The sequence below is a fragment of the Spermophilus citellus genome, assembly GCF_964194105.1.
Source record: "Spermophilus citellus genome assembly, chromosome: 18".
NCBI lineage: Eukaryota > Metazoa > Chordata > Mammalia > Rodentia > Sciuridae > Spermophilus > Spermophilus citellus.
In genome coordinates, this window is record NC_138200.1 from 2452509 (window position 1) to 2476453 (window position 23945).

The following is a 23945-nucleotide window of genomic DNA, read 5'->3' on the forward strand; positions in this document are numbered from 1 at the left end:
CAATTATTCCCAAGATCTACTGAGTGCCTACCGTGGGCCAGGCCAGATGGAGGTGTGGAGGTGCAGCAGAGGATACCCTGCCCTCCGGGCGCTCTCATTTGTGTGTTTGTGTGTGGAGGAGCCAACAATAAACGAGTACCCACATAGGTCTTCACACACCAAGGTAAACCTCCAATTTCGGAGGGGAATTTCGAGCAGTGCATTCTTGCAAGGAGACGGTCAGGGCAGCTCTGGGGCCTGGGGACAGGAAGGGCACACGCAAAGGCCCCAAGCCCTGAGGCGGACACCGGGCGGCGCGGTGCGGCGGGAAGGTGGGACCTGAGAGGCACCGAGGTCGGCCAAGGCCCACCATGGACAGGGAGGAAGGCAGGCTTAGTTCCAGGATACCTGGAAGTTCTGCCCTGTCACCACCCTGCTTGCCAAGTGCAACCACTCAAGGAGGAGGGGACCAACAGGTGGCCAACAGGGGCCACGCTTAGTCTCGGTCTTCCCTGCCAGGTCACCCGCGCGAGCCCCAGGCCTTCCGCGGCGCCCCGCCCTGCTCGCCGACACGCCCCCACGGCTCTCCAATGGTCGGGCGCGCGGCCGCCCCGCCCCGCCCCGGGCCAATCGCGTTCTCAGGCAGACAGCCCCGCCCGCGCGGCGTCACGGAGGGCGGGGCGCGCGCGTGAGGAAGGGCCGGCGCGCGGCGGTTACCCCCTGGCCGCGGCGGGCCGTGCGTCCCGGACGGCCGGAGACCCCCCGAGCGCGGTGCCCAGTCCCGCCCGGCCCGACCCCGGCGCCTCGGGTAAGTCCGCCCGCCGCGCAGAAGGGGAGGAGGCGGCGGCGCCCGGCGAGGTCCGCGTGGCCGAGAACTTCGGCGGCCGCGGAGTGACCTGAGCCCTCCCGGGCGCTCCCGCCGCCTCCGAGTCCCGGGCCGAGTTCTGCGTCCTCCCGGCGGATGGGTGGGTTTGACCCCCACTTCCTCGAGGAGGAACCCGAGGTTCCGAGAGAGTGAAACTTGCCCAGGGTCATACAGCCAGGACGTCCATCTCAGAGCCGGGTCCCCGAGGCCACTTGGGGAAGTAGCCAGCTCGCCCCCGCCCCCTGCGGGCCAGAGTACTGTCGCACCCGCGGGCTCCTCCGGACCTCTCCCCACGACACTCAGGTCCGGCTGCAGCCCAGACAGACCTCCCTCCTCACATCTTAGCCCCACACTGGTCCAAATATTTACTTCCCCAGACCAGCCCCCCTCGCCTCTGTTCAGGTCCCCGCTAGTGTTCAGGTCCTGAACCATGCTGGACCGGAAACCTGGGGTGTCTTCAGGCCCCTGAGTTTCTGTCTTGCCCTCCTGTTTTGTTTTTTTTTTTTTTTTTTTTGTACCTGGGACAGAACCCAGGGGACGCTTCACCACTGAGCCACATCCCCACGCATTTTATTTTTTATTTTGAGACAGGGTCTTGCTTAGGGCCTGGCTAAATTTCTGAGACTGGCTTTGAACTTGGGATCCTTCTTCCTCAGCCTCCTGAGCCATAGGGATTACAGGCTTGCACCACCATGCCCTGCGACCTGCCCCCTCTTCTCCATCTGCCCCCCAACCTAGTAGACCCCAGCCCCAATCTCCTCTCAAGGCTCCTCCTCCAGTCCAGCCCCACCAAGGTCATCGAGGCCTTTTCATTTTATTTATCTTGAAAACTTTTAAAGGGGAGTATACCACATATACAGAAAACAGTGCAAACCATAAATACACTGCTCAAGGAAATCTTCAGAAGTGAGCACCTGGTGTAAACAGTGATGGGACGTCCTCCAGAAACCCTCAGGGTGCTTGGCCATCTCAACATGTTGTACCACAAATTGGTTTTAGGTTTTGACTTTATGTAAAAAAAAGCCAACCGACCCCCTACCTTTTTGGAGGGGGCATTGGAGATTGAACACAGGGGTATTTTATTGTTGAGGTTTTTTTCTTTTGTTTTAACATGGGGCCTCTCCAAGTTACTGAAGCTGGCCTTGAACTTGTGATCCTCCTTGGGCATTCCCACTATGCCAAGGAAATAGTCCTTTCTTTGTGTTTTTTTTCTTTCTTTCTTTCTTTCTTTCTTCCTTTCTTTCTTTCTTTCTTCCTTTCTTTCTTTCTTTCTTCCTTTCTTCCTTTCTTTCTTCCTTTCTTCCTTTCTTTCTTCCTTTCTTTCTTTCTTTCTTCCTTTCTTTCTTTCTTCCTTCCTTTCTTTCTTTCTTCCTTTCTTTCTTTCTTTCTTCCTTTCTTTCTTTCTTTCTTCCTTTCTTTCTTTCTTTCTTCCTTTCTTTCTTTCTTTCTTCCTTTCTTTCTTTCTTTCTTCCTTTCTTCCTTTCTTTCTTCCTTTCTTCCTTTCTTTCTTCCTTTCTTCCTTTCTTTCTTCCTTTCTTCCTTTCTTTCTTCCTTTCTTTCTTCCTTCTTCTTCCTTTCTTTCTTCCTTCTTCTTCCTTTCTTTCTTCCTTCTTCTTCCTTTCTTTCTTCCTTCTTCTTCTTCTTCTTCTTCTTCTTCTTCTTCTTCTTCTTCTTCTTCTTCTTCTTCTTCTTCTTTCTTCTTCTTCTTCTTTCTTCTTCTTCTTCCTTTTTTAATGGGACTGGGGATGGAACCCAGGCCTCACACATGCTAGATAAGTGCTTTACTACTGAGCTACATCCCAGGCCTTTTATTTAGAGACAGGATCTTGCTAAGTTGCCCAGTCTGGCCTTGAACGGTTGATCCTCCTGCCTCAGTCTCCCGGGTCTCTGGGATTACATGCATGGCCACTGCACTAGGCTTCTATATTTTTTCTCTACAGGACAACCTATTATACATTGTCCAAAATCCAAAAGGGTGAAACTCAAGTCTCCATCACACTGTTTCTCACCCAGTTTAGACCCAGTTTCCCACCTGAGTGTCTGGTCCTTGTAGCTGCCAGAGACAGTAGATAAAGATTTTGATGTAAATGAAAGTATTTCATACACTCTATTTTCCTTTTTTTTTTAAACAGTACTACAGATTGAACCTAAAGGGTCTATACCACAGATACATCTCAGCCTTTTTGAGACAGATTCTCACTAAGTTGCTGAGATTGACCTAAAACTTGTGATCCTCCTGCCTCAGCCTCACAAGAACTGGGATTATAGGCATGCACCACTGCACTGGGCCTCCTTTTTCACTTCTCTTGAATTTTCCTTATTGCTAAAGAGCTTCCTTGTAGTTGTTTCTAGCTGCACAGAATTCTGTAGTAGCAGCCAGTGCCTAACTGTGAACATTTAGATTTATTTCTGCTCCTTTGCCCTGCCAGAGTGCTGTGATCAGTAACCTTCGTCATTTCACAGGGATGTCTGCCAGATAAAGACTTAGGGACAGATTTCTGGGGCAGAGGGTTTGTGTATCTATCATTTTGAGAAATGGGGCCTTGTAGTTGTCACCTGGAGTCACTGTCCCCACTGCTGCCAGCCTGAAGGGGAGCTGCTCAGTGTACTGACGCTGGTGGAGCTTTCCAACACCCCACCCTCAGACTCCCTGGGCTGCCCACTCCCCTCACAGAGATTCCAGGGCCTAAGTGACCCACCAGGGAGCTCTCCAGCAAAGACCCTTGGATGGGCTGGGGCTGGAGGGGTCCCCAGAACCTTGTTGGAGGGGGTTGCATCTCTGTCCTGAAGACAAATAGAAGCCACGGGGTCCGGGTTGTGGGAATGGCAACAGGAACAACAGCTTTGTTTTCCAAAAGATCATCTCTCTCTCTTCACTTCTTGGGAAGAGATATGCAGACTCTGTCAGGAGATAGATCAGGTTTCAAGTAATCACAGCACTTATCACAGTTGTAATTATGTGATTAAATACTTTGCTGTGGTTTTGTTTTTGGGGGGGTATCCATTATATTTTAAAAATTGAGGTAAAATTCATGAAACACAAAATTCACCATTGCTCTGGGGTGTAGTGTTGTGGTAGAGCTTCACATGCACAGGGTCCTGAGCTCAGTCCCAGCACTACCAAACAAGTCACCAACACAGTCTTGTGTTCACTCTTAAAGTTGAGATGTTACACATAAAACACATTTTCTATGGTAGATATACTAAGTTTTTTTTTAATATTTATTTTTTAGTTTTTGGCAGACACAACATCTTTTTTGTATGTGGTGCTGAGGATCGAACCCGGGCCGAACGAATGCCAGGTGAGCGAGCTACCGCTTGAGCCACATCCCCAGCCCTATACTAAGTTTTAATAATAAACACCTGTGGGCTCAGCACTCAGCTTAAAAATATTAGCAGTTTATTGTTTAGTGCCTGCCTCTCCCACTCTGGTCCACACTTCACTGGGTCCCCACAGTTTGTTTCCCAAATGAGTCAGTGAATGAGTGAGTGTGCGGAGCCACCATTCAGAGTGGCTTCCCACAAGTGAGCACAAACAAACCTTCCATGTGTAGTGAGAGACCTGCAGAAAAACGCCACCAGAACTCTCCCCACTGTGCAGCATTGTGGGGACCCAGAAATAGGCCTCCTAGGGACACTGGCTGGGGCACACCTGGGACACACCAAGGTTCTTGGAGATGCTCTGATGGAGGGTGTCAGTCCAGACCTGGGGCAAGTCAGGGGCTCCCTGGGACTCAGTTTCCTCCCTTGTAGAAGGATTGCTGAGCAGGTAGCTTCACCAGTCCCATCCTCTTTCTTCTTTTTCTATTTTTAAAAAAGTGGTAAAATACATAGAACATAAAACCTGTGTGTGTGTGGGGGGGTGCTGGAGTTGGAGCCCAAGGCTTCACATGCTCTATAGCTGAGCTGCACTCCAGCCCAAAGACTTACCCTCCTCACTTTAAAACGTGCAGCTAAGTAGCTCTTAGTACATTCATGATGTTGTGCAACTGTCACTACTGCCTCATTCAGAACATTTTTGTCACCCTAAATTGAAATCTTGAATCATTAACAGTCACCCCAGGTTCCTCCTGCCCCAATCCCTGGCAGCTGCCACTCTGCTTTCCGTCTCTGGGTTTGCCTATTCTGGATATTTCTTACAAGTAGAAACACACACAGAGTGGCCTTGTTACTGACGTCTCACTGAGAATATTTCAAAGTTCCCCTGTGGTGTGACGCGTTGGTACTTCATTCCTTTGTATGGCTGAAGAATACCCGCTGTGGTGTGCCATCCTCTTTCTTTCTTCCTTTTTTTTTTTTTTTTTTTGAGAGAGAGAGAGAGAATATTTTTTTTAGAGAGTGAGAGAGGAGAGAGAGAGAGAGAGAGAGAATTTTTTTTAATATTTATTTTTTAGTTTTCGGCGGACACAACATCTTTGTATGTGGTGCCGAGGATCGAACCCGGGCTGCACGCATGCCAGGCGAGCGCGCTACCGCTTAAGCCACATCCCCAGCCCGAGAGAGAGAATTTTCAATATTTATTTTTTAGTTCTCGGCGGACACAACATCTTTGTTTGTATGTGGTGCTGAGGATCGAACCCGGGCCGCACGCATGCCAGGCGAGCGCGCTACCGCTGGAGCCACATCCCCAGCCCTGTTTGCCATCCTCTTTCCAAGACCTGGGAGGGAGTCTGCCAGTGTATTCTGCACTGGGTAAACGGAGGTGGGAGAAGAGCCCGGGGCCACCCTGGGAAGTCAGGTTCAAAGGCTCTGCAAGCCCCGCAGCCGCAAGGGGCGGGGTGGGGAGAGGCACAGCCTGGAGAGTGCAGTCTCTTCTCTCAAGGGGCACATCCCAACTCTATGTGTCACTTCACTGCTTGGCCCTTAGTTTCCCCAGAGGTGAGGTACGGTCGAGGCTTCAACGTTGAGGCTTCACGTAGGAGCCTCATGGGAGGGCGCTGGACACATGGCAGAGCATGAGCCCAGAACCCTGTTAGTGGCAGGTGGAAACTAAAGTCATAGAAATGCTTGCTGATGTACAGTCTCCAGGATGGAGAGGTCTGGGAGGGTGACGCTGGGGACCATGATGGTCAGGGCCACAAAGGCTTCCCAGAGAAGCGTCCTCCTAGTGAAGAAGGTGGGAAGAAGATGCAGGAGATCAGTAGATGGAAAGGTCTGGAGTAAGCAAGTCCGGGGTGAGGACCCCAGGTGGAAACCATGCACACCCTGGATGAAACCTGCAGAATGTGCTGGACTCCCTCCCTGCTGAGCCTGCCCCCTGCCTGTCTCCCACTTGAAGGAATGGCAGCAGCCAGGACCAGCCTGGGCCGAGTCCTCCCGGGATCCTCCATCCTGTTCCTCTGTGACATGCAGGAAAGATTTCGTCACAGTATCGTCTACTTCCCACAGATTGTCTCTGTGGCTGCTCGAATGCTCAGGGTATGTGTCAGCCTATTACCTGGATCAGAAGTCTAGGCCCCAGCCTCCTCCTTCAGACCCGGGGGTCCAGCCCTCCTCCCTCAGACCCAGGGTCCAGGCCCAGCCTCCTCCCTCAGATCCAGGGGTCCAGGCCCAGCCTCCTCCCTCAGACCCAGGGGTCCAGGTCCAGCCTCCTCCCTCAGACCCAGGGGTCCAGGTCCAGCCTCCTCCCTCAGACCTGGGGGTCCAGGCCCAGCCTTCTCCTTCAGACACAGGGGTTCAGACCTCAGCCCTCCTCCCTCACAGGCCATAGACCATCTTTCTTCAGACCCAGGGTCCAGGCCCAGCCTCCTCCCTCAGACCCAGGGTCCAGTTCCAGCCTCCTCCCTCAGACCTGGGGGTCCAGGCCCAGCCTCCTCCCTCAGACCCAGGGTCCAGGCCCCAGCCTCCTCCCTCAGACCTAGGGTCCAGGCCCCAGCCTCCTCCCTCAGAATAAGGCCTTTGTTCCCTCTCTGGCACAGGTGGCCCGACTGCTGCAAGTCCCAGCCCTGCTGACAGAGCAGTACCCACAAGGCCTAGGCCCCACAGTCCCAGAGCTGGGGGCTGAGGGCCTTCAGCCAGTGAGCAAGACCTGCTTCAGCATGGTGCCCACTCTGCAGCGGGAGCTGGACAGCCGGCCCCAGCTTCAGTCAGTGCTGCTCTGTGGCATTGAGGCCCAGGTGTGCATCTTGGTGAGCTTCCCCACTGACCCCCTGGGGCCCCACATTCTCACCTGTAGGGACCTCCTCTGACCGGGGACTTAGCTCCTAACCTGGGCCCCTGCTCTGATGTGAGCCTCCCTCAGCCCCATTCTGGGTCCCCAGTTCTGACCCAGCCCCTCACTTGGGCCCCTGGTTCTGGCCTGGGTTTGGTTCTGACCTCTCTCCACTCTAGCACACAACTCTGGACCTTCTGGAGCGGGGGCTGCAGGTCCACATTGTGGTGGACGCCTGCTCCTCACGCAGGTGAGAGTCCCTCCCGGGAGTGGATGTGTGTGTGGGTCCACTGGGGCCACCTGCCACATGTGCCAGAGTATCAGGTGTCTTTGCCACATCATGGACACCTGCCCTCTCTTCCTCGGACTTGCGTACAGTCAGGTGGACAGGCTGACAGCGCTGGCCCGAATGAGGCAGAGTGGTGCCTTCCTCTCCACCAGCGAAGGACTCATCATGCAGCTTGTGAGGGATGCTGCCCACCCCAAGTTCAGGGAGGTAATGGATCCTGGTGTCCCCTTGCCGGGCCACCCTGCACAGGAGAATGTGTATGGGCGTGGGGTAGGCTAAATTCTGGTGGAGGACTGCTCCCACCATGATACATAAGTGAAAGGACATGTCAGATGCCCATAAAGACTCCAGAGAACAAGAGGGATGATGTGGGTATTGGAGTGCAGAGGAGGGAGTTACATGGGGGTGGTTCAGGAGGCTTCTGAAGTTGGTGGTTTAGAATGAAATAAGGAAGCCAGGCAGACATGGGGTGGACAGTCCAGCAGAGACCCTGTGAGCAGAACCCCTTGACACCCTGATACCCACTGCCAACTCTTCATGCCCTGGGCTTTTTCCCCGTTGAGTCCTGGTGCCCATCCTCACCCTCTTCTGGTGCCTGACCAAATGCTAGTGTGCTCTCCCCACCACACCTTCAAACCCCTAGGCCTCAAGATGATGGGAAAAGACTCAACTAGAAAGCCCCAGTTCTTGCCCCTCCCCTTCCTTACATGCTGTTGAACATCTGTTGAGCCACGTGGTTTGGCCAGGCAATGGCAGAATCAGCCCTCCTGGAGCTAGTAACGCAGTGTGGAGACAAAAAGCCAATCCATGTTCAATAACAGGTTGTGACCCGGAGCTGGAATGTGCAGAGGGTGATGATAGGTCATCTGGAACCCAAAACCTGGAGGGTAGGAGCAGTCAGTTCCTTCCCTGGTGCAGGGAACAGCTGGGATAAAGCCCAGAGGGTGGGACTGAGCTTGCCTTATTCGAGGAACTATATGTTGGAGGACATAGTTGGTGCTGGGCAGGTATGCAGAAGAGGCAAGGAAGGCAGGAGGTAGAGCCACATCTTGGCAACAATTTGGGATTTTAGCAATAGGCAGTCATCAGGGTTTTACACAGTAGAGCTGACCATAGTCAGATCAGCAAATAAAAAGATTTTCTGCTAAAAGGATGGGTCAGGTTGAGGGGAGAGGGAGTCCAGCAAGGGGGCAACTTCAGGCATCAAGGCAAGCAGTGATAGGGGCTTTACTAGGGTAGAAGCAGTGGAGATGCAGCCTTGGTTTTTGTTGTTTAATTTTCCAGAGATAAACTTGGTGGAACTTTTTGATGGATGAAATATGGTTGGTTGTTCATATTCAATAGGTAGTTAGAATAAATGGGTTGGAGTTCAGGGGGAAAAGCCTGGGCTGGATTTTGGGAATCAAAGGCCAGAAGAGTGATGGGAGAAAGGAAATAACTGAAGAGGAAGAATAGACAAGAATCCCTGGACAAAGCCATCCATGTTTAGTGGTCCAAGCCAGCAAATCAGACTGAGATGGTTTGAAGTTATGACTTAAACCAGACAATTGTGATGAAAGGGAGGCCCTGGGAAAGCTTTTGAGAAGAGAGAATAGTTGACTTAGTCAGCTGCTGCCAAGAGTGTCAGGGAAGATGAAGATGGAGATGTGTCCCTCTGATTTGTCATCATGGAGATGGGGACCCTTGAAGACTTCCTGACTCCTCCCTCCCTCTACAGATCCAGAAGATCATTAAGGAGCCCGTCCCGGACAGCGGGCTGTTGGGCCTCTTCCAAGGCCAGAACCCCCTTTTCTGATGAATCTCCAGCCCTAACTTGAGGGGATACCATCCTCCTGTTACCCCATGGAAGTGCTCTTCCCCCATCCCTGTATCCCAAGAGTGGTGCCGTCCACCAGAGGTACCGCCCCCTTGGGGGGGAGGCGTGGTTATGCCTTCCCATTGGGCAATTCTTCCCGGAAATGCAAATGAAACTCCTGGGATCTGGGCGGGAATTGGCTGAGAGCGAGGTGGGGGTGGGGCTGGGCCCCGGGCCACTTCAAGGGCCTGAACGGGGAGGGGGAAAGAGTATTACAGACTGGGACCCGGACTCGCAGAATAAACATTGATGTGGCTGTAGACCGAACCATTATTGGGTTTGGGGGGTTTCCTGGGGGCGACTGGGGTCCGCGGGTGGGAGAAAGAGGGGTCCTAAGCAAGTGGGGAGGGGGAGGTGCCTTTTCTCAGTCTGTGCAAGGCACTGGCGAGGACCGGCCGCTGCCACATCTGCACGGAAGCCGGCGCATCTGCACGGGAAAAAGCACCGCTGGCCGGGGTCGCTGCCACGCTGCGCCCCCATCGGCGCGGTGCGCGCTCGCCCAGCCCGGCTGGCTCGCAGACACGCGCTCGCTGTGCCTCCCCCGGCCAGCCCCCACGCCACCACCCCCGACTCCCTGAGGGTCCCGCATCCGGAAGGTGAGGTGAGCGCGACCGCACCCGGTGCGGAGGGGGAGACTGAGGCACTGGACAGGGAGGAAGGAGCAGGCATGTGGATGGATGGGTGGATGGATGGATGGAAGAAGAGACGGCTGCGTTGAGTGGTCCCTGTGCCCCGACGACTCAGGAGTCCAGGGACTCACATGAGAGCTCCAAGATTCTGCAGCCCCCTTGAAAATCTGGGAATTAGAACTCTATAGACGACCAACCCCCCAGAGATTGACAGTCCTTGCCCCCTCCCAAGACTTGGGGACCTAAGAAGGTATCCTCTGCGTCCCCCGGGAATGCAGGGACGAGAGCCCTTAGCCAGCTAGCCCTTCACTACCGGTGCTGGCAGCCCAGACCCCTCCCAGAAGGCCCGGCAGCACAGAGCCCAGCACCCCGTTCCCTGGGAGTAGGAGTCCCAGCCGCCCCTCCTCTGGAGCCCCTGGGACGGGAGTCGGCACCCCCGGCCCCCGCCTTCCGGATCCAGGTGTCCCCTCTGCACCCCCAGCCCGAAGCCTGCGTCTGGAGCCGCGCTCTCGTTACCATGGCAACAGGAGTCTATTTTGCGCTGGGAACACACAGCTCCCGCCGCAGCGCCCCCCCACCCACCTCTCCTGAGAGTGGGGGCCGGAGGGGCGGGGGTCCGAGGAAAGGGGACACTGGCATTCAGAGGGACAGAGGCACGCAGAGACAGGGAGCCAGAGGCAAAGGGACAGAACGTGGCGGAGACCGGGAAGACGCAGAGCCCAGCGGGGGAGGCAGGGGATGAAGGCTAAAACAGGGGGCGGATTGAGACAGAGGTGCTGAGACCGAGACCCAGGCAACGCAGAGATGCCACAGACCTATAGGAGACTCTGACCCAAGGGCAGTGACAGAGACCGGCAGTGGGCGGCCGAGGAGGGGGCGGTGAAGGCAGGGGTCCAGGGAAGATAGATTAACGGGGACGCCTGGGGCTGGAGACCCCGGAGATGGAACCGCACGGGGACCTATCTGGTCCCCCTATGTGGTCCCCCTCAGGTGTTCAGCCGGGGAGGGTCGTGGTGTGGTCCTTGCCTTCCGGCCCTGCCACCTCTGCTCAACCTCCCCCCCCCCCAACCGGCATCCAGACCCCGCTTCTCCCTCCGCTTTCTCCTCCTGTGGGTCCTCCTTGCCTGCTTCTGACATTCCCACCTCAAACTGCCTCTGAACCCCGTGTTCCTGGAAACCCCTCCCACCCCTCTCCATTGCATCCCCAGCCCCTCCACTGCCACTTGCTGACCCCACTGCCGCCATTCCAGAGGCTCTGACCCTTTCCAGTCTCCATGCCCCTCTCTCCCTCCCTCCACCTCGGTCTGTGCCCCCCAGTTCCCTAGGTGTGTGTCCTCCTCTGCTCACCACTGACCCGGCCCCCTCTCTCCACCTTTCACCTCCCCCCATGCACCACTCCTGGGGGACATATCTCCTCCCTTCTCTGTCTCTCTTCCCTGTCCCCTGACTCTTTCTGAACCCTCACCCGTCTCCCTGATCTCGACTTCCCTGTCAGTGTCTGCACCTTGCTCTGGGCTTCTGGGCACCCTCAGCTCCCACCTCCTGCTGCTCTCTGTGGGGCTTCCCAGGGGGCAACTCATTAGGACCCACCATCCCCCAGCTGGCAAGGCTGAGAGGGGACAGCAAGAGAGTGGAATCTGGAACAGTGTTGGTGGCAGGAGGTCCACAGGACATGGACCCAGAGCAGACCTCCCCGGGCCTGGCTCCCCGATGTGTGTCCCCTGTCTCTCAGGTTGCGGGCCTGGCTGGAGAGGGCAAGCCAGGGCAGTGCATGGACACTAGGGTCTGGCCTGCTCCTCCCAGCTGTGGAGGAGGACAGAGCAAGAGGTGGGGGCCTTCTGGGGGCGGGGTGGGGTGTCACATGCCTGCTTCCAGGCTCTCCATCCCAGGTGAGGGTGTTGCCACGTGTGCGTGCACCCCGAGGCTCTGTGGCTGAGCTGAGGGGCCCGCACAGATGTGTGCCCACTGCAGAGAGGTTGGCAGGCCCCTGGCTGGTTCCTGAGCTGCTGTGGCCCCAGCTTGTATGGTGTCTGAGTCAGAGGTGCAGAAATGCATGGCTGTGTCCATGTGGAGCTGCGGGGACCACACTGGGGTCCTTAAACATTGTGTCTGGTGCACTGTCTAGTGTCCTGTGCTCTGTGCCCCTGTGTGTGGGTAAGTGCTGTTGTGAGGTAAGGGAAGAGCTAGCCCCTGGTTTTTTTTTTTTTGTTTCTGGTCGGGCACTGTGTCTGCAGGTGTGTCCTCTGTCCACCTGTAGGTGCTGCCCGTATGGGGAGGTGCAGAAAGGCAGTTTGTGTGGGGGGACACTGAGCTCGATGGGGAGTATGCTGCTCTGCCACCCCCGGGCTGGTCTTGCCATGCCCTGGCAGCGTGTCTCCCAGGTGTCCACTTGGATGCAGAGGAGGAGACAGCAGAATTCCTTTAGCAAGGGATGCCCAGCCAGAGGGTGGCACAGGATGGAGAAAGCAGAACTGCTACTCCACAGAACAGCCTTCTGCAGACGAGACAAAAGCCCCTCCTGTCCCATGAGCTCCCGAGTCTAGTGTTTCACAGGCACATGGCAGCCTGCGAGTCTCCAAGGGCATTCCTTGCCCAGGTGGATGCAACCCCTGTGGGGAGCAGGGTCCTGCTGGGCCTCTCTGCCAGCGTTCTGCCTGCCTGGTTTCCCATGGCAGCCTCAGTGGTGAAGGACCCCAGGTGGCTGTGTGTGTATCACCCCCATCTCTGGGTGTGGGACAGAGCCATTCCATTTGCAGTCTGCAGGCCTCAGTGCCTGAAGACCCAGTTCAGAGGCCACTGCACCACTCCTGCACTGTGGGGCTTAGGAGCTTGGATGTCCCCATCTGAAACGTGCATAAGACAGAGAGAAACCCCTCTCACACTTGTTTTATCTGTTCAATAAACATTAATGGAGGGCTGGGGCTGGGGCTCAGTGGTGGAGCACGTGCCTAGCATGTTGAGGCACTGGGTTCCATTCTCAGCACCACATATAAATAAATAAAGGTACATTGACAACATGAATCCAACACCTACAAAGGACCAGGCACTAGTGCTGGGTGCCTGACAGGAAGACCTGTCTTATGGATGAATAGTGCAGGGGAGGTGGGCGATGGGACCCCACAACATGGCGGGTGGAGGCAGGAGTTAGAGGATACCAAGTGGGGAGGACACTGGCGCATGTCCAGGCTGCTGCCAGAGGCTGGACAGGAGGCCGGCTGGGAGAAGCAACACCAGAGGAAAGCAGGTGGTCTTAGAAGAGAACAGCAAGGGCAAAAGGCAGAAAAGTGCCAGGTGTGGCCACACCTGGGATCCCAGCAGGTGGGGAGGCTGAGGCAGGAGGAGTGCAAGTTCAAGGCCAGCCTCATCTATTTAGGGAGACCCTGTCTCAAAATAAAAAGGGCTGGGGAGATGGCCCAGTGGTGACACGGCCCTGGGTTCAATCCCCTATACCAAAACAAACAAGGAAGGTAGGAAGTGGGCACCTGCTGGGCATGACCCTGAGCAAGCAGGAAGGGCGCAGGGCTCCTGGCAGAGCTGGGGCTTACCTGGGTGGGGCAGCCTAGGGTCCGGACGGGGAGTGGCTGGTGGGTCAGAAGCCTGTGTGTGTCCCTGTCCGTTTTCACTACGGTGAGTGTGCAGTGTTTACTGTTTCAGAAGCATGTGTGCCCATCACTCTGTCCTCACCCCCCAAAGGGGGCCCCCTACACAGCCACTTCCGCCCCTCCCCTCGGCTCCAGGCAGTTACTAAGAGGCTTCCGGCCTCCGGATTTGACACTGTGGAGTGCACACAGCGGGATCAGGCACTAAGACTGGCCGCTTCCCCAGAGCAATGCCTCACTCAGGGCTCCCCTAGGCAGTAGGCGTCAGCACTTGGCTTCTTTTCAGGGCTGACTGATACTCCTCTCTGCAGACTGCCATGTTTTGTGTCTGTCCATCCCTGATGGACCTTGTCTCATGCTTGGTGCTGCTGTGAACAGTCATCTACATGTTTTTGTGTGAACATGTGTTTTCGGGTCTGCGGAGGAGAAGCGTGGGAGTGCAGCTTCTGAGTCCCACTGTAACTCTGTGTCTAGCTGTTCCACAGTGCAGGTGAACCACTCTAACACAGCTGAACACCAAGCACAAGAGCCCCAGGCAGTGGGCATCCAGGCTGGAGTTCAGGGGTGGGTCCCACTGGGAGCTCAGAGCGAAAGCTGAGGCCCCATGTGGGATGAGGCGGCACCCGCACCCCCCAACCCTCTCCCCACCCAACTGCCAGCCACTTGTTGACAGTGTGTCCCTAGACACACACACACACACGCACTGGAAGGGGACGGATAGTAAAAACAGCACCTGATGATAGGGTTGGGTTAGTCCTACCCACTCTCCTTCCGCTGATGCTGCTTACTTAGGATCCCTCCTCGTTGGCCAGTCTTCACAGCGCTACGCTCTCAACACGCATCACGTTTATCTATGTCCGTGACTCTCCCCGCTCACTGGAAGGCCACCCGCAGGCTGACAGGGCCCTGTAGGCTAGCTCCCCACAGCACCCCAGGGCTCCCAGAAGCCTACGCCCCCAGGACTCAGTAGGCACTGCCTGGCGGCCCTGTGCAGAAGGAGTCGGCTTCCTGACCTGGCGCCACAGGGCCTGCGCTACTGAGGGCAGCATCTGGGCATTCTCCGGAAGGAGGGAGGAGGAAGCCTGCAGCTGCCCGCTGCCCACTGCCCGGTTCTGATGCTCGGTCGTCCTTCCTGGCAATGGAGCAAGTGCAGCCTCCTCTGCTCCCTAAAGGAAGCCAGGCATCCTCCCCACCTGCTATGTCCACTGGGTGGGCATGTCCTGGGCCTGGCTGGACTGTTGCCATAGAAACAGCTGGGAGCCTGCCCTGAATGGCCCCAGACTCACTTCTCTACCCCCATCCAGTCTCCCTTCTGAAAAGAACAGTACTTCGGGTCCATGAAATCCTGTCCGGAGCCCTTACAGGCTGGGTCCACCCTCCTAACAACCCTGGGGTGACCAGCCTTACTCCTGCCCTTGTCTTACGGTGAGGAAATGAGGCGTGGGGCTGTGGTTGGGTAAGAGCCGCCAGGTGTCCAGTAGCTGCACTCCATTGAGCTGCAGATGAGCTGCCCTGCTACTCTGCCTCCCCTGCTGCGGACAGAGACACTTCAGACCTGAACTGAGTGTGGTGTGCATGAGACAGGGACGGAGAGAGGGGGCACTAAATAGAGGACAGAAATGGGCATGGGGGCACTGAGGAGCCTGTGGGTGAGCCAGTGGCTCTCAGCCTGTGCCCCCATCTCCACCACGGGAACTCCGAGCAATGCCTGAGGTACCCTAGGTTGTCACAAACTGGGGGGCTGTGGATGCCGCTCAACATCCGGTATTCGCAGGACGGTCTCTCAGGACAAAGCAGGATTCCTGCCCCATGTCAGCAAGCCCAGGAGAGAACCTGGCTCGAATCCCCTGCCTGCCTGGGCTGCCAGCTTCCACTCGGAGCTCAACCTCCCGCCCCCTCCCCCCCGTGTCCCCCACCCCACCGTCCTGCCGCCTGCCCGGCCTCTGCCTGCTCCAGGGCCTCCCGGGCTCTCTTGCTCCTCTGCTCTCCCCACCTCCCGCCCTCCTTGCCTCCTCCATCGCACTCTCCTTCTCCTTTGGCCTCTCTATTTCTGCGCACGCCCTGATGTCTCCGTGGACCCTCCCATCTTCCTCCCTCGGTCACTTGGTCTTTTCTCTGCGTGCCCCTGTCCTTTCCGTTCTCCTCCCCGGTGTGCGTCGCCTTTCCGTCGCGCTGGGATGCCCGCCCGACTCCGCGTGCGGCGGTCACCTCTGGGCCCCTTCCCTGCACCCCTCTGCCGTTCCGGCCACCTGTCTACAACTCTCCGCCTCTGGCCATCTCTCCCCTGCCCACACTCCAGCCTCCGCTTTCCGTTCCGCAGCAGCCTGGCGGCCGACCTCCTGCGCTCATGCCGGCCCTCCTGCTCCTCGGGACCCTCGTGCTCCTGGCCTCCACCGCCGGCCAGGCCGGGGCGCGCCCGTCCAACGCAACGAGCGCCGACCCCCCCGGCCCGCTGCCCGCCCTGTTAGCGCACCTGCGGCGCCTGACCGGGGCGCTGACGGGCGGCGGGGGCGCGGCGGGCCCGGGCGCCAACGGCACCAGGACCAGCCCCGCAGGCGGCCCCGGCGCAGCAGCCCGGGCCCCGCCTCCTGCCGAGCTCTGCCATGGCTACTACGATGTCATGGGCCAGTACGACGCCACCTTCAACTGCAGCACGGGCTCCTACCGCTTCTGCTGCGGAACCTGCCACTACCGCTTCTGCTGCGAGCACCGCCACATGCGCCTGGCGCAGGCCTCCTGCTCCAACTACGACACGCCGCGATGGGCCACGACGCCGCCGCCGCTGGCCGGGGGCGCGGGGGGCTCCGGGGGCGCGGGCGGGGGCCCAGGGCCAGGCCAGGCCGGGTGGCTGGAAGGGGGCCGTCCTGGGGGTGCGGGGGGACGAGGGGGCGAGGGCCCTGGAGGCAGCACCGCCTATGTGGTGTGCGGGGTCATCAGCTTCGCCCTGGCCGTGGGCGTCGGAGCCAAAGTGGCCTTCAGCAAGGCGTCCCGCGCGCCCAGGGCGCACCGCGAGATCAACGTGCCCAGGTGCGTGTGCGTTGGGGAGCCAGGGTAGGGACCTGGGGGCGGGACCTGGGCCGTGGGAAGTGGAGCCTTTGAGCGAGGGCGGGCTCCTGGGATGGGTTGGACCAGAGACGCCTAGAGGGGGAGGAGGCCCAGGGAGATGGGGGGCCTGAGACTGGAGAAGACCGGCCCACTGGGCTGTCCGAGCGGGGAGCGCCGGCCTTCCTGCACCCAACAACGATTTCTTTTTCTCTTTTCTCTTTTTCTTTTTGGTACTGGGGACTGAACCCAGGGGTGTTCTACCACTGAGCTATATTTCCAGACCTTTCTATATTTTGAGTCATGGCCTCACTAAGATGGGTAAGGCCTCATTAAATTCTAAGAACTTGCGATCCTCCTGCCTCAGCTTCCCCCGTTACAGAAATGTGCCACCGTGCCTGGCCTCCACAAACGTTTCTCAGTGACCTTCTGTGGGTCAGGAACTGGGATTACTGCATGACCAAACAAGGTCCCGCCTTCTGCCGAGGCTGTGTGGCCCAGGGCCAGCAGCTTAACCTTTTTTTTTTTTTTTTTTTTTTTTTTTTAGTTGTAGATGGACGAAGTACCTTTATTTTATTTACTTACTTTTATGTGGTGCTGAGGATGGAACCCAGGGCCTCGAAGGCCCGTGCTAGGCGAGCGCTCTACCGCTGACCCCAGCCCAGCCCTGCTGGGCCTCTGTGTTTCCTTGTCTGTACAGGGTGACAATCCTGACCTATGGGACTGTAGTGAAGATTAACTGAGTTGGTTCAGGTAGAGTCCTGGCGTGGCAGGTGCAGCCCGGCACAGTGGTGCATGCCTGTAATCCCAGTGACTTGGGATGCCCAGGTGGGAGGATCACAGCTCCAGGGCAGCCTCATCAGCTTAGACTCTGTCGAAAAAATGAGATAAATATGGGGTGGGAGGTAACTCAGTGGTAGGGAACACTGGGTTCAGTCCCAGCACCTCCCCTGCCATGCAGACAAACCCTGTGTCTGCAACCAAGTATGCATGCAATATAATTTTAGATATTAGTAATGGCTTGAAGGGAAAAAAGCCCCATCAAGGGCTGAGAGTGTGGGGAAGTCTGGTTTAGATGAAGTGGTCAGAAAAGGCCTGTCTGAGCAGAAACACGAAGAGAGTGATATCTTGGGAAGGGCATTCCAGGCAGAGGAACAGCATGTACAAAGGCCCTGAGGTGCCCTGACAGCAGCAGGAAAGGGACTGGTTCAGCTGAAGTGGTAAGCAAAGAGGCAAGGAGCAGCAGTCCAGGCCGAGTGTCTCTAACTGTGGAGGGGGCTCTGGGAGGGTCCTGACCTTGGGGGAGAAGCACCCAGGCTGGGCGTGAGACTAAACTGCCGGGGCAGGAGGCCAGGGCAATGTCGGGGGCACCGGGAGCTGGCGGCTCACGGGAAAGGTGGGAGTGAGGAGTCGTAGTGACGGCGAGGTCTGGGGTCTGGGTGACTGGGCTCCTGGGGCTCCTTTGTGGCTTCCGGTTTCAGGATGGGGCAGAGCCACCAGGAGCAGGTGCAGGGACCACGTGGGTGGGGCAGTGAGCTGGGAAGGAACCTCAGGGGGAAGTATGGCCCAGAGAGGGCGCCAGGGACTCCCGGACCAGGGGACAGGAGGGAAGGGCCCGGCCTCTCTCCTCCCTCCTGTCCCCAGGCCTTGGGCCACTGACCATCCCTCTGCCCCACTTAGGGCCCTGGTGGACATCCTGAGGCATCAGGCGGGGCCTGGAACCCGTCCGGACCGGGCCCGAAGCAGCTCCCTGACCCCAGGGACTGGGGGTTCCGACAGCATGCCCCCCCGGACGCCCAAGAACCTCTACAGCACCGTGAAGCCCCCCAACATCGGTGAGTGGTGTCACGGGGCTGCCTGGTCTGACGCGCCCTCATGCCTGTGGCCTCGCCTCCAGTCCCCCTCGGGCCCCGGCCGGCCCCCAGCCTCTGCCGTCCTGAGCTGTCCTTCACTCAGCACCTGTGGGCTCCGCAGGCGTCCTGAGTGCACCGAGGAGCGTCCCAGGGCTGTAAGGAGGACAGAAGGGTCTCCTCTGTCCTCGGGGAGGAGTGAAACTGAGCCAAAGGGCTTTAGGGCGAGGGGCCACTGCAGCCTCGTAGGCCCTGGGAGCTGGGCCAGCTGGAGGCCAGGGAGAGGCTGGGCTGAAGAAGGAGAGACTGCCTGGTCCTGAGGGCCACGGGAGCCACGGGGAGCAGCTCCCTCAGAAGAGAGGGGAAGAGCCACGCCTCTGGAGTCAGAAAGGGAGAGCTGAAGGGGAAGAGGCTTGGGAGGAGGCTGGGATGATGGTCCCAGGGAGCAGCCAGGACTGAGCTGGAGTCGGGGGGAGGGGAGGAGAGGGTCTGAACAGTTATAAGAAGGAACATTCAAGATGGATGCTGAATAGTTTTCCAGGCAAGAGGAGGAGGAGGGCAGAGAGCTGCACACCTGGGATCCCAGCCACTTGGGAGGCTGAGGCAGGAGGATGGCATATTTGATGCCAACCTGAGCAACTTAGACTTGTGTCAAAATAAAAAGGGCTGGGGACGTAACTCAGTGGTAGAGCACGTGACTTGCATGTGTGGGGTCCTGGGTTCAATCCCCAGCACCAGAGAGGACAGAGAGAGGGAGAGAGAAATATATACAGAGAGAGGGAGGGGGAGAAGGGCTTCAAGGCAGCCAGAAAAGAATAACAGCATGTGCAAAGGCCCTGGGCAGAACTGAGCTGGGCTGACGCAGGCCTCAGAGAGAGGAGCAGCGAGAGGGAGGATGAGGCTTCAGATTTCCAAGGGTCTCGTCACCATTCCCCAGCCCCATGTTGTCCCAGGGGTGAGGGTGAGCCGGAGGAAGGGTTTCCGCAGAGGACGGGCAGCAGTGTGTCGAGATGCACTGGCTGAAGGGTCAGGGGAGAGCAGGGGTCAGGGTGGACACCTGGAGGCCAGGAGGGACCAAGCAGACAAGAGTGGGGAGTTGGAGGGAGGCTCTCTGGCCTGGACTTTAGAGTGGGTGTGGCCGCAGCCCCTGCCATGAGCCTGCAAGTCCCCTCCTGTCACCCTACGCAGCCCATGGCTGGTCTGGCCTGGGAGCCCCAGTGAGGCCTGCCCCAGGGCTGAGCTCAGGGCCGGGATCTGTCCAGGAGGTGGGGGTAGCAGGGCAGTGACATCGCCTCCTTCTCGGTCCCCTCAGAGAATCTGCACCACAACTACCTGCACCTCAGCGCCAACAGCCCCACGCACCGAGCCGCCATGCTGGGTACGCAGAGGGCTCCTCCCGCCGTGGGCGCCCGAGCCAGGCCTGGGAAGGAACCGGAGCGAGGTGCCCTGTGCCCTGCTCACAGTGCCCACAGTGCCAGCCACCAAGGCACCTCCGTGTCCTCCAGTGGACATGGAGGGGGTCCTCCTTCCACCCATGTTAAAGGGGGCACACACGGGCTGCACCCCAACCCCAGACAGGTGCCAGCTTGTGGTGTGTCTTCCTCCCCGCAACAGGCCTGGGTACTGGTGTGGGGCAGCTAAGGTGACTGGATTGCTTTGAGGGGCTGGGGTCCCAGATTTCTGCCTCCCCCAGGGAAGGGGCCCAATTGACTAAGTGGGTCTGTGGGTGGAGGACTGGGTCTGGACCCTGGGTCTGAGGGAGGAGGCTGGGCCTGGATCCCTGGGTCTGAGGGAGGAGGCTGGGCCTGGATCCCTGGGTCTGAGGGAGGAGGCTGGGCCTGGACCCTGGGTCTGAGGGAGGAGGCTGGGCCTAGACCCCTGGGTCTGAGGGAGGAGGGCTGGACCTGGACCCTGGGTCTGAGGGAGGAGGCTGGGCCTGGACCCTGGTCTGAGGGAGGAGGTGGCCTGGACCCCTGGGTCTGAGGGAGGAGGCTGGGCCTGGACCCTGGGTCTGAGGAGAAGGCTGGGCCTGGACCCTGGTCTGAGGGAGGAGGTGGCCTGGACCCCGGGGTCCATGTATGTGTTGGGTCTGGACCCAGGGCTGACCCCTGCCTGCTCCCCAGACTGGAGGGCCCTGCCACCACCCAGCCCCTCCCTGCACTACTCCACGCTGTCCTGCTCTCGCTCCTTCCACAACCTCTCGCACCTGCCCCCATCCTATGAGGCTGCTGTGAAGTCGGAACTGAACCGCTACTCCTCCCTGAAGAGGCTGGGTGAGTCTGGGGAAGGGGACAGGGGTTGGGTTCAGGGCAGTGGACAGTGACCCTACAGTCCTCTAAAAATTTAGATCCTCTCTCGGGATTTTATCCACATTTGTTCCAGAATTACCCAAGGCAATTTTATAATAGAATTACCTGGGGTATCTTTTTTAATGAAAATTCATGGTTTACCCTCTGAAGACCTATTGCATTTGTGGGGGTGGTACCAGGGTTTTAACTCAGTGCTCAACCCCTGAGTCACATCCCCAGCCCTATTTTGTATTTTATTTAGAGACAGGGTCTCACTGAGTTGCTTAATGCGTGCCTCGCTTTTACTTAGGCTGGCTTTGAACTTGTGATCCTCCTGCCTCAGCCTCCTGAGCCGCTGGGAGTACAGGTGTGTGCCACCGCACCTAGCCACCTATTGCAATTTTCAGTAATATAACTTAAGCAAAGAAAACAAGTTCTTGTTGGCTTGATCATGGAAAGTCTACATGTCTCTACCTTAAGATATGGCTGGATCCAGCAGCTCAAGAGTTTCTTCAGTATTTTATAGTCTCAGCTTTTCTAAACAAGCTGGCCTCATTTTCAGACAGGTTCTCTCCCCATAATCGCAAAGATTGCCCCATGAATTTTCCGGCTGTCATTCTACCATGTCAGCTTAAGTCTCCCTGGCAGAAAAGAATCCCTTTTCTGCCATCCCAGCAAAAACCCCAGGCCTGGATACCACTGGTCACATGCCACTCTCTGAACCAATCATCGTCACCCTGGTTAGGCATTTCCCAGCCCGGGGATTTTCCCTGGTGGTGGAGTAGCTTTCTAACATTTTGAACTGAAAACCACACTAAGACATGCTTTTTATATCACGATCTGTGAGGCACACATATATGCATACTTTTAACTGCAGAAAAGCTTTGAAACTAGTTATCATGGGCATTTTCAAACACTTGTGGAAGTAGAGAACATCTGTAAATGAAGCCCATGTTCCCTCTTAGCTCTAGCCACGAGCCTCATTCTGTTCCCATCCTCTCTGTGCCTGTGTTTTGGGGGTTCTGTTAAACTAACCCCAGGCGTGGGGCCATTTCATCCCCTAACATCAGAGCCTCGCTATCTGGACCCTGTATTCCTCATCCTGAGGACGTCTGTTGGTCTAGCCTTCTTTCCTATTCTATCCCCTTTTCCAAACTGCAAGTCACTACCCGCAAAACTCACTGCACCTCGCGGCAGTGACTCTAAATGCCAAGAGTGAGGAACAGTGATCCAGGGTGGAAGGGGGTGAAGAGAGTCCCCAGAGCCAGAGTGGGTTCACCTCCGGAAAGAAGGGGTACTCAGAGGCCAAAGAGAGGGACCCCGCCTCCCGCCGGGCAGTGGACAGTGGAGTGGGGCGCGGGGCTGGGCTGTGCACGGCTGGCGCAGCCGGCTCAACCGAGGGCCCTTTGGGCGCACCCGCGGGAGCTCCCCAGGCAGCGGGGGGCGGGGGAGGCAGGCCCTGGGCCGCCGGGAGGGAGACTCTGCACCTTTCCCCTTCTTCCCCAGCCGAAAAGGACTTGGACGAGGCCTACCTGAAGCGCCGGCACCTGGCCGAGATGCCCCGCGGGACGCTGCCCCTGCACGCGCTGCGGCGACCCGGCACTGGAGGCGGCTACCGCATGGAGGGCTGGGGTGGCCCGGAGGAGCTGGGCCTGGCGCCCGCGCCCAACCCGCGGCGGGTCATGTCCCAGGAGCACCTGCTGGGCGACGGGGGCCGGGCCTCGCGCTACGAGTTCACGCTGCCTCGCGCGCGCCTGGTGTCGCAGGAGCACCTGCTCCTCTCCTCGCCTGAGGCCCTGCGACAGAGCCGCGAGCACCTGCTGTCGCCCCCGCGCAGCCCAGCGCTGCCCCCCGAGTCGGCCCCCCGGGCCAGCCTGGCGGCCTCACACTCCAACCTGCTGCTGGGGCCCGGGGGGCCCCCGACGCCGCTGCACGGGCTGCCGCCCTCCGGCCTGCACGCCCACCACCACCACGCCCTGCACGGCTCGCCGCAGCCCGCCTGGATGTCCGACGCGGGGGGCGGGGGCACGCTGGCCCGGAGGCCGCCCTTCCAGCGCCAGGGCACCCTGGAGCAGCTGCAGTTCATACCTGGCCACCACCTGCCCCAGCACCTGCGCACTGCCAGCAAGAACGAGGTGACTGTCTGAGGCCGGGCGGGGGCCCGCGGGCTGCGGCCTTCCAGGCCCCCGGCCCCAAGTCGGGATCCACCGGCACAGGCTCACACACCCCGGGGTCCGGAGACCCAGATGGGCCCTTGAACCGAGACCAAGCCTCCCGCCAGGATGTCAAACGGCAGACAAGATCCCTCCTCCTATTACGTCACTGAGTCAATGCCTCCTTCCCATGATGTCATCGCAGAGGAAGAGGCCTGCACATGAAGTCACTAGCAGAAATGTCTGTGTTCTACGATGTCACTAGCGGGACAAAATCCCTTCCCATGAGGTCCTCACAGAGGAAGAGGCCTGCCTATGAGGTCATCACTAGAGGCCGCATCTACTCTCTATGACATCACACAGACTTTCTGTGATATCCCTGCAGAGGCAAGTCTCACCCTCTGAGGTCATCCTGAGCTCCGAGGCCTCTGGCGTCAGTGTTGGGGGGAAAATACTTTCCTTCTGGTTTTTGCTATGGACGAGATGCCTGTGTCCTAGGATGTCATTGCTACAGACAAAGCCATCTCTCTGGGACACACTGCAGGAGAAATGCCTTGCTGGTTGGGTCCTCACCAAAGGTAAGGCCTCCTCTCCACAACACTGTCACAGAACTCTGCCCCCTTCCTGGGATGCTGTCACCAGAGAAGCTCCCCTGCCCTATGATGCCACCAGAGAGGCTGTGGCTGTTCCTGGGGGATGCCATCACCAGAGATGACAACCTGCTCCTGTGACCTCTCTAGAATGAGGCGCTTTGGCAATGTCCCCACCAAACGCCACCCACGGGGGTAGTGATGACACCAGGGGACACCTCACTGCTGTTGCCATGTGTGAGAGGGCGAGGTGTGATACTGAGCCAGGACCACCCTGGGGGAGTGCTAGAGAAAGCCCCTGTCCTGAGATGTCACCTAAGTGTCACCACTCAGAGGCCACCCTCTGGGACCAGTCTCCACCAGTGAGGACTGTGTGGCTGCCGGCTGTTGACAGTGACGCTCCACGTTTCAGCGTGATCACCAAGAGCTTCCCCTCAGGGGCAGTGTCTGCTCGGAACACCCATCACTGGTGACAGTGTCACCAGAGTTTCTGCCCCATCCCACTATGACTTGGCTTGGTGGCTCCTTTCCTGACCCCAAGGATATGACCACCATGATGCCTGCCAGAGCCTCTAAAGGGAGGCTGGGCCCCTGTGCAGTGACTCCTAGGAGCCCACTCTGACCCACCCAGCTCCTGGAGCCGTGGCACTTGTCA

General features: G+C 58.0%; 2 protein-coding genes and 1 long non-coding RNA gene across 5 annotated transcripts; 2 read left to right on the top strand and 1 right to left on the bottom strand.

The window, feature by feature from the left end:
* Positions 1–919: 919 nt before the first annotated feature.
* Positions 920–9399, top strand: ISOC2 (isochorismatase domain containing 2; the record flags this gene model as incomplete). 2 transcript variants are annotated; one of them, XM_081274139.1, is made up of 6 exons in its annotated part: positions 920–944; positions 6123–6262; positions 6763–6972; positions 7175–7245; positions 7374–7491; positions 9002–9399. In XM_081274139.1, the coding sequence occupies 6 exons, from the start codon at positions 941–943 to the stop codon at positions 9077–9079; spliced, it is 621 nt and encodes a 206-aa protein (XP_081130265.1). In that variant the 3' UTR covers positions 9080–9399. The 2 variants fall into 2 exon arrangements, with proteins under 2 accessions (XP_081130265.1, XP_081130264.1); XM_081274138.1 differs by lacking the exon at positions 920–944 and having other exon boundaries at positions 6125–6262; positions 6763–6960.
* On the bottom strand, positions 7991–22217 carry LOC308637604. The gene is made up of 3 exons (XR_014019636.1): positions 22080–22217; positions 16995–17280; positions 7991–8119 (listed from the first exon to the last, which is right to left on the bottom strand). It is a non-coding gene; the product is annotated as an uncharacterized lncRNA (long non-coding RNA).
* On the top strand, positions 9607–23006 carry SHISA7 (shisa family member 7). Of its 2 annotated transcripts, XM_081274095.1 has the most exons (6): positions 9607–9740; positions 15688–16394; positions 18090–18244; positions 19572–19637; positions 20383–20532; positions 22054–23006. In XM_081274095.1, exons 2-6 carry the CDS (start codon positions 15715–15717, stop codon positions 22692–22694), a joined length of 1692 nt encoding a protein of 563 aa, XP_081130221.1. In that variant the 5' UTR covers positions 9607–9740; positions 15688–15714; the 3' UTR covers positions 22695–23006. The 2 variants fall into 2 exon arrangements, with proteins under 2 accessions (XP_081130221.1, XP_081130222.1); XM_081274096.1 differs by lacking the exon at positions 19572–19637.
* The last annotated feature ends 939 nt before the right edge of the window (positions 23007–23945 follow it).